Source organism: Borostomias antarcticus, assembly GCF_949987555.1.
Source record: "Borostomias antarcticus genome assembly, chromosome: 5".
Classification (NCBI taxonomy): domain Eukaryota; kingdom Metazoa; phylum Chordata; class Actinopteri; order Stomiiformes; family Stomiidae; genus Borostomias; species Borostomias antarcticus.
Genome location: NC_140238.1, coordinates 15691291 through 15701520, shown reverse-complemented (window position 1 = coordinate 15701520; position 10230 = coordinate 15691291). Strand labels below are relative to the sequence as shown.

Genomic DNA, 10230 nt, shown 5'->3' with positions numbered 1-10230 from the left:
GGCTGATATGTTTGTTTTGTGCCTGTTACTTTTGGTTTGTTTTACATAGTTTGATTGTTGGTTCGTGCCCCCCTAGTCCTTTGTTTTCTTGGCCAAGGGAGAAGGGCTATGTAAGACACTCTGGGGCTTACATTTTGCACCATGTAGGTAACTACTGTCTATACACATTAGGTAAGACGCGTGCGGTGCACTTGTTGTAGCAGGTAGGTTAGGTTCCGGGCAGGTCTCATTAGTTAAGTGTGTGTGTAGCAGGTAGGTTAGAAGGGTAGGGAAGTTTAGGGCTGTGTTTGTGGGGTGGCACCGCCGCATGGTCTTTCTCCCTGCCCCCCTCTCCTACCCTTTGTTAGTGTCCCGAGGAGTGTTATGTTGTTTATTTTCTTCCCCCTTGTCTTGTCCATTTCTTGTAGTATACTCATGAGTTTTGTGTGAAAATAAATCCTTTTTTATGACAAAAGTACATTGAATTTGGACGTTGTATTGTGTTTTGAATGCCCCACACCCAGAGTATTGTGTTGGCGTTATTTGTGTTATATTATGTGTTATACACAGACTGTTGTATGTTCTTATTCGCCATACCCCTTTGGTAATAACATTGTAATAAGAATGTAACTGACGTACGAAGCTTCGTTTGAAAAATCATGTGGTTTTGGCAAATAGACCCATGTCAGTGACCCCCCCCCTGTTTGTTTGGGGGGGGGGGGGGGGGGTTCCACCACATAAGCATCGCATTGTTCATTCCTATAGTTATTATTAACTATATAATTATTCATCAGACTAATCGTGACCTTTAAACATGTATATTGGAGCTTTTTTGGGGGGGGGCGAAAAAAAGGTTATGGTACACGACTGTGTACATAATTAGCCTTTTGTAAGAGTGAATAAAATATTAACAAAAAACTAAACCAGGTCCAGTCTGGCTTATGTGCCTGGCTGGTTTGTTTCTGTTCAGGGCCAGGTTTCCCAAAAGCTTCTTTCGTTAAGAGGCTCTTTAGCCCATTCAGTTGACCAATCAGACAGCTTGCCCAGACCAGTTGACCAATCAGAACGCTCTAAATGAATGGCCCAAGAGCCTCTTAACGAAAGACGCTTTTGGGAAACGCAGCCCAGCAGGACTAGTTGGACGGAAGCTAGTCATGCTACTGAAATCGCTGTGAATTGAAATGACATGAAATAATGTCTGATAAATTAAGAGGTCTTGTTACCTGGACACATCAGTTCAAATGCTTCCTATGCTAATCCAGCACAATAAGAGCGGGATAGCCAGTTAGCTCATGAGCTCACAACAAATAGCAGAAACTTCCATAACATTAATGGTAGCGGTCAGTGGCTAAAGCAGTTACACTGATGACAAAGTCAAACCACTGGGTCTTGAACCCCAGTCTCCTGGGTGGGAGTCCAATGCTCTCACCACTACTCTATTTGTGCAGTGCTAATTAGCAGGTTGGTTTTGGTGTCCTCCTTCCAGTGACTTGTGTGGGTTGGGGTTAGAATAGCCTAAGGGTTGGGGTTGGGACAGGATCTGACCTATAAGGCAAGGGGTAAAGGTTGGAGTGAAAGGATGAACATGTGGAGGTTTGGGGTATAGTCCCATAGTCATCCCCACTGGGTGTTAAACCCCAGTCTCCTGGGTGAGAGTCCAATGCTCTGACCTCTACTCTACTCAATTGGTTGATTTTGGTGTCCTCCTTGATTTTGGTGTGCTGAGACTACTGCTTCTTGTGGAGCCAACAGAGAAATGCAGGCCCACATTGTCCGGAGTGACGGAGTAAGGGTGGGAGTGATAATTGGACAAACGCTATACTACAGCCATGCACAAAAACCATTGCGAATGATGCTCCTATCTCGCTCAGTTTCAAATTTGCTTCAGTATTCCAACTTGCTTCTTCGTAAAAAAATAATAAAACATTTTTAAGTGTTAATGTTGTTCATATTAGTGTTTTAGTTTGTGTGTATATTGTGTTTATATTGCGTGTAACGTTTGCTAGCTAATGCCTAAATTTAAGCTTATAATCTTAAGATTATTCTGAGACCCCAGTTTGAAAGTTAAATGGGCTCAATATAATCATGGAAACAATCAACACAGGTTCACTTTGGGGAAAATCCATGATATCGGGTAAACCATGAAGTAATGAAAATTCCATGATTTAAGCAGATAATAATCCACTGTAAAAATTGTGTGTGTGTGAGAAAAAACATTAAAAACCTTTTCCTCCCTAGCAACTCGGCTCACTATTATTTTCATTATGTGAAGAACTCAGATCCTGGATCCTGCAGATCCTCTTTTGATTGAAAAGCAGGAGAGATGGGAAACTGGAGCCCCAGTGGTCAGCAGCAGCTGTAACCAATGGGAGGTGAGGCTGCCGGCCACACACAGTTGGTCAGGGAGACTGGAGCATAACACAGACGGACCTTCAAATAGTTTTAGCTTAAAGCTTTGCTGATAAAAGGAAGAAAAAAAAAAAGTCACTACAAAATAATTAATTCAGAAATAATTTGAAGGCCAGCCTGGATATCTTGAATATCTCTTTTTATTGATTCTTGTGAATGTATACACAGGTCTTTCAATACGTTTCAACATGTCTTTTTCTCCCAAGTCAAACATACTAAGACACAAACAGTCTGTATGAAGGGCATACATGCAAGTCAGACAATGCTTAATCTACACATAATAAACCCTACATACTCACCCACCAAACAAAAATAGAAAACACAAGAAAAAGAACAAGGTCTTCACAGAAGAATGCAGGATAATTACAATTAGTGCAACAGAGTACTCAAGAGCTCAAAAAAAGAAGGAAAAAAACCAATATCATTATATTGGGGGTATACAGTATAAATGCAAATAACTAACTGCTTACCAGACCCTAGCCACTCATACACACCATGCCCCGCCATAACACATTTGGACAGGAAGGCTCAAACCAAGGACAACCAAGCGCTGCCCACCCCCCGAGCAACGCAAGGTCCACCCCAGCACACGCCCACCCGCCCAGCCACATCACAGCAAGACAAGCACAGCACACACAGGCAGCCAGGACCAACAGCCTCACTGAGGCACATCCTGAAAGTGCAGTGTTTCAATGTGATTTAAGAGTGGCTGCCATACTTTCAAAAATCTGGCTGTAGACCCATGCAAAGTGCATTTGATCTTTTCCAATTTACTAAAATAAAGAACATCTCTAATCCAGGCCTCGTGGGATGGAGGAGAGGGTGACTTCCAACTAAGTAGTATCAGTCGTCGAGCCAAAAGGGTCAAGAAGGCTACAAGGTCTGCCTTGATCTTTGGTAGGACCACTGTATGATATATTGAAATATATTTCACAGGCTCTTTCTAGTTTAATCAAGAACATCTAACATGTAGTTTGGAATGTGTGACAGAATACAGTATGTTTGGCAGGTTGGCAATATAAGTGTACAGAAAATAATCTGTTTAAAATAAACCTATAAAACTTGTCAATACAGACCAACTCATTTTCAATAGCCAGTCATTCACTGCTGTTGGAAAAAGTCCTGTGTGCTAGGCGAAGTCATTGGATAGGGTGTGTCTGGAATGCCCTCTGGCTGTCTAATCATTAACTTAGACCAAACATCAATTACGTAAATGGTGATGATGGTGACTGAACACCCAGGATGTGGAGGAGTTATTTGACGCTGCGCTCACGTAGAATGTCCTGTTGTGCTGACCCCACACACTATTACACAAACACACACACACAATGCTCTGTTGTCTCTGTTGAGTAATAGTTTCTTGGGTGTGCTTGTAGAGCTTCCTCCACAGCTGACCACACATTTCCACTATTGTCACTTTGATTGGTTTGCATACAAATACAAACTCCAATAGATAATATAATAAAATGGGTTTTGGAAAGATTATAGATAATAGTCAATTCTTTATATGGAGCAGTCAACTTGATTTTGCTCGAAATTTCTTCTTAAACATTGAGCAAAACACAATAATAGTAATTGAAAATCATTGCGAACCAATCAAAATGTGTCAGACGCAGCATTGTATTCTAGTGAAAGCTGAACTTGCCATTTCTTCTGAAAATGTCTCAATCAACTACCTCCTCAGTAAAAGTTACGTACTGTATGTTGACCTATTTCCCAGGTGATGCACACTGGCCCCTCCAGTAGAAACTGAAAACACTGGCCTATTTTATTCTCCTAGCTAAAGGAGACCTAGTTTATTGCATGCAATGAAATAAAATACAATATATGAAATACAAATAATATTAAGAAAATAACTCCTTTAAACTATTACATTATACATAAGTTATTATATCTATAAGCTCTGATACACAATGATGCACAACAATGAATTAATGACATCCTATAGTAATGTAGGCTAATGCTATCTAGATTATCCTAGAGGATAGGATGTGAAGACACTGTGAGACAGTGTTAACACTCTGCAAGCAGCACAGTTGCTGCATAGGATACCTCTCCTCAAAAGCAAACAGTTCCATAACTCTATGCATCATAGAACCTAACTACTAAATCATATTAAAACATATATATACAGCTAGTCTATGCAAGCTATAATTTTCTGACGTTATTATCTACAATATGGTACAAACCCACTAAATATCTCCCAGACATTCATAGAATGTGCAGAGTTTTCTGATCCCACAGAATACAGCAGGTAGTTTGAATATGGAAAAGACAGCCAGCGCAGGGCGCGGTACAGATGAAGCTCTGCTGATGCTTTAAGACCCTGTGTTAAGACTCAGTCTGTGCCAGGTGGTCACCACCTTCTCAGGGTGCCCCATGGTGTCCCTCCACTGCTCCACAGCTTCCTGTGTGGGGCTATCGAATCCGAGGTCAACCTGACAAAAGTGTCACATACCAGATGTTGAGTGATAAACGTGAGAGTAAAAGAGTTGTGTGTGTGTGTGCGTTTCAAGTGATTTGTGTTTCTGGTAGAACGTGCTCACCTGGCCAAGGAACTGTGTCTTTCGGACTGTGCTGCGGCTGTAGAGCTTGACGGTCAGTTGGAAGCCCTCGTCCAACCCTGCCAAGGGGAAGTGGAAGGTCTCCTTCCAGTGACACTGACCTTCAGATGACTTCAGGACAGCAGTCTTCTTCTTCATCACCACCCGATCCATCTGGTACAGTTGTGCCTTTACAAAGAAAGCTTTTTGAGAAAGAAAAAACAACAAATGGTTACTCATGAAAGTAATGACTTCTGCTTTAGAGAGTTATGGGAGTGTTTAGTTGTCATTAGCAGGGTAATCTACGGTAGACACAGACCCAGACTGAGGGGAGCAAGGATTGGGGCTGGGAGGTTTTGGGCTGTGAGGATCTGGAGCTGCATGCGTCCATTGACAGGCTGGAAGCGGGTGGACAGATTCAGCTCAGCATGACAGGCCTGGGGAAGGACAGGAATAATACAAATAATAACTATAATAATAACAATAATATGTTTTATTATTATTATTATTATACATTGTATTTATATAGCACCTTTCCAGATGCTTATGATACTAGAGGAGGGGGAGAGGCAGCTTATCTCATCCACACCCAATGTGACGCGTGGCAAGAGTAGCAACCACTATGATGATCAGTTCACCTCACACAGTTTCAAAACATTTCCTGGTTGTCATATATATTGTTACTGGCACTGTGCCATTTAGTGGTTCTTATGTACATAAGAACTGTTCAGCTAATTCCCAGCAAATGGCTCAGACAATGTTTCTTACTGTAAGTGTTGTGGCTGTGAGAGCGCCTGGAGTGACTGGAATGTAGGCCATGTGAAAGAATGCTTTACTGTCACTTTCAGACCAATTATCTACTAAATTCTCCCTGTCCTATCAGAATTGTTTGAGGTTTGACCTACTTTCCGGACCTTACGTTTCCACTGTCTGTGGTGTTTTATTTTCTCCAGTAAATATTTCCTTTCCGATTTCCCATTCACCCTAAAAATCTACTGATTCCCAGATTATGCAACAACGAAGAGGCTTGATATTTCAATATTGACACGTTGCCAAAACACTGAAGTACAGTATATCAACAGAGAGGACAGTTTTATGAGGCCCTTTCTCGGCTGTTAAATACTGTACTGTAAACAATAGTCAGATAAAGAGGCATTGTGTGAGGCACACAACATGGTCAATAGCCATAGAGAAAGGGATTGCATAATTGTAACTCTTGAGATTTTCCCACACTACTGGCATTTCCTTATGGATGTGTTACAGATAATGCAAAACGATACTGCTTTTATAAGGGTTAGGAGTTAACATCACTGTACTATAGAAATGTGTGTAATAATGGTCAGTGTCCCATTCACTCTTTTAAACAAATATGCAGGTCTTTAGGAACTTGTTTGCATAAAGAAAGGGGGGGGGCGATGTCATGCTGGTTGCTGTTCTATTTAGGGGATAAAGAGAAGAAAGGATAGAGACTTTACATTGTTGACGTTTCCCAAGACTTAGACAACAGATGTTGACAGTTTTTTTTTTAAAAGCCTCCCATCTTAAGGGTCACATGGTGATGAACTCACCGTGGGTTTGGAGGGTGACGTGAGATCCAGCCAGTGCTGGATCTCCTCGGGGCCCAGCTGACGGAGAGAGAGGACACACTCAGCCAGCGAGAGCTTCCTGGGGTGGTACGACCGCAGGCGCAGCACCAGAGCACTACAGCGCAGCTGCTGCAGTTGCAGCGGAAACACAAACGTCTCCATGAACTCTATGTTCTGGGGAGGGTGAAAAGAGGGGGGGTTGGAGGGGAGAAAAGAAGAGGATGGTCTTCCACTGGCCGAATGATGTCCTTGTTTCAATGCATTCTTCTGATTTATTCTTGGGCTGATATATAAACCTCAAGTCACACAATATGCAACAGCTCAATAGCGGCACTGTCCAGAAATGAGTGAACTGGCAGTGAGGAGGCCAATAGCAGAGTACTGCCCAGGAGAGAGGAGGCCAGCAGAATGACCTTTCAGGCTTAACTAGCTGACAGAGCACCTGTGTCTTAGAAATGAGACAGACTGGAAACTGACCCTCAGTGCCAATTAGTGTTAAAGGACAATGCTCGTTTTTGACAACCTGGACCTTATTTACGACATATTATAAGACGTTTGACTCACCGAGATCACTTTGGTGTAGTTCGGAGGCATGTAGAAGAAATTAAAAATCCAGCGCGAGCCAGCACTTGCTCCAGCTCGCATGCGCACAGCATGCTGGAGCAACGATTGCGCGCTGTGCGTATGCGTGCTGGAGCAAGTGAGGAAGCTATTTCGTTTCGAAAGACGTTTCTAAAGATCATGGCATGTGAAAACCACAACAGGCCTATGTTCTATGTAAGCACAACTAGCGATTCATCAAGACAGATTGATGAAAACAACCGTTTCGCGGCAGAAAATAGATTTTTAGAAACTGCATTCTAAGTGCCCCGACCACCGCCATTACATGGATATACTGGCTCGCGCTGGATTTTTAATTTCTTCTACAGGCCTCCGAACTACACCAAAGTGATCTCGGTGAGTCAAACGTCTTATAATATGTCGTAAATAAGGTCCAGGTTGTCAAAAACGAGCATTGTCCTTTAAGTCTAAGGCATATATATTGTGGATCTTTTTAGTGTACACTAAAGTATATCACCTGGGAGACCTCCTTGACAGAGCTCTTGAAGTCTACTGGTTTGGCCATTGTGATGATGCCTTTAATTCCAATCTTCTGTTGTTCGATGCCGTCCAGTGGCATGCACAGATCTGTACACTGGTAAAGGGAAACAACACATTATTACAGATCTCATTTCAGACCTATTACAGTATTCTTGCTACACATTTAGAATAGAGCACATTCCACTTATCAGGACAGTTCGGTGAACACCTGATACAGAAACCTTATAATTTATTTTGAGTTGGTGTGCAGAGATTAATAGAGCAGTGAGCCACAGTATGAGTTTGCAGTCCCAGAGCCCTGAATTCTGTACCCACAGAGGAGCCATTGAGAAACATGACAAGGGAACACAATGGAACCATTTTATCCCTCTGAGCACTCCCTCCTCCGGGCATGTAACCGTACCTGCACCAATGTGATCCACAGCTGCTCCAGGGCCTCCTGGTAGCTCAGTCTGACACATACCTTCCCAAGATGCCTCTCTTCCCCAGACAGGTGGACTGACTCTGTGAAACACCAATGTGTATGTTTTTGAATATGAGTATTCAACCTCTATTCATAGGCTACAAACAATTTGATGGTATGCAAGACAAATTACAGAGTTGCGTTTTATTAAACCAGGTAAACAGATTGTATCGTGGTAAGAAAAGAAAAAAAACAGCCCTGTCTAGCTGCGCTCATGGTCTCTGTGTTGTGTAGTGTTATCTGTGGATTTGAATGCTGGACTGAAGTGAAAACATTTGGAAGTCATTACTCTGTCTGCCCTTTTCACGGTTTCACAATGTGGAGTGATGTCAATCTGACGAGAGAGCTCAGCTCAGGGGGGTCTTGTGGGGGTGGAGGTAGAGAGGTGGAATGAGGACTGTGAAAGATGTGAGTAGAGACAGATCCCTTTTTGTTTCTTCTTCAAGAGAATGGTAGAAGGTGAAACTGCAGTTTTGTAGTTGAGGATAGGTTGAGCATGCTGTAGGTTTCTATAGTTACCCAGGCTACGGCTGCATTCAAGGTGGTCCATCAGGGAGGAAGTGCAGCTCCGGACACTGGACACCGAGTTGACACGCTGGGGACAAACCAACATACACACTGTGTCCAAATACCATCTGAAATCCTTTCAATTACTTTAGCATTTCTGCTAGAGTCTGCCAGGAGTGCATCATCAAGGGGAGTGACTGGCATATCTCAGGCAATGTTAGTCAAATGCAGCATTGTGATCAAATCCAATTAACATTGTAATGTTTACTGTGGTTTGGGCAAGACATGAGACACAATGCTAATGACATGCCTATCAACCATTCATGTTAAATAATGGAATGTTGATAACCACAGGGACAATATCCTTTATATAATACATCAAAGCTGTCTCAACAGCACAAACTTCAGCCATTGTAAAATCCTCAACATAATTCTGATTAATAACCACTTCATTCAACACAATCAACAAGGTTTGCTCCCTCTTTGAAACACCTGTGTTGAATAAGGTGGCAAATGACAACCAGTGAGGCAGTCAAGTCACTTTATTGTCACATCACTGTACACGTGTGTACCATTGAGTGAAATTCTTAGATGCAAGTTATCCTTCAACGCACAATTACAGTATACATTAAGTAGAAAAGTAAGGCATAAAGAACAATTGGGTTTGTATAGGCTTCAGGTTGTAAGTCATTGGTGATACTGAATGCATGTTTTTGATTGCACTAAAATCCTCACCATAGTGTGGAGCTCATTGCTGGGCAGGTCACCCATGGAGCTGCTCAGCCTCCTCCTTTGGCTTTTCATGTTCCAGCCTGCCATGCAAAGGAAACCAAGTATTACCAGAACTGACTGTTACACAGATGCCAAATCTGAAGTTACTCCTTTGGGGAGCGATTATTTTGTGATCAAGGTCACCTTATACTGTAAATAAAACAAACATTATCAACAGTCCCAATTTTTCAACAAATGAGCAGCACTTTATAATTACCTACCTGAGCCATGGGAAATCGACTTTCGATTTTTTGCTGTGCCTTGGCGCAAAGGGCCGGGGGACATATAGCTTCCCAACTGGCCCGGATGGAAGGTGAAGTCTACATTATTGGACCGTAAGATCTCCGCCTTCCTCTCTGCATAGGTGCTCCTCATAGCTGAACCTGGCACACACACCGAGGCCACATCACGAACAAGCTGTAATGCCACAATGTTGATCTCCTCTTCCATGTTGATAGATATTATGATTAGGATAAGATCATTGAAGAAAATCGTTGTACATACTGTTCTGTTGCCCTAAATGGTAGCTTTCTCTGGAACCGGGTTGGACGTATGATGACTTGAACGTTGGGAGGACGAAGGGAATTTCTTTCCCATCTGGAGGAAGCTTGGACAATATGTAGTCATCGGAGACAACGACTCTCTTCCGATCACCAGAGACCCCCCGTGCGCCTGCTCCCCTATCACGAGCCATCTCGATCATTTCTAGTGGGGGGAATCCAACACATAGCTTCACCCAGACTCTTGTAATATGACGATTCTTTGTAAACTCTTTGAAAATTAACATGTATAATTATTCACCTTGCTCTTTCTCTCTCTTCGTGTCAATAAAGTTCTTGCAGCAGTTTTTGATACATTCCGTTAATGCCAT

The 10230-nt window shown here is 42.5% G+C and overlaps 1 protein-coding gene across 1 annotated transcript; it reads right to left on the bottom strand.

Moving 5' to 3' along the window:
* Window positions 1–4706: 4706 nt before the first annotated feature.
* tc2n (tandem C2 domains, nuclear) lies at window positions 4707–10230 on the bottom strand (the record flags this gene model as incomplete). Its single annotated transcript, XM_084438955.1, has 11 exons — window positions 4707–4826; window positions 4935–5134; window positions 5251–5368; window positions 6500–6691; window positions 7596–7712; window positions 8022–8122; window positions 8601–8676; window positions 9324–9400; window positions 9620–9742; window positions 9864–10064; window positions 10161–10230. 11 exons carry the CDS (start codon window positions 10228–10230, stop codon window positions 4707–4709), a joined length of 1395 nt encoding a protein of 464 aa, XP_084295081.1.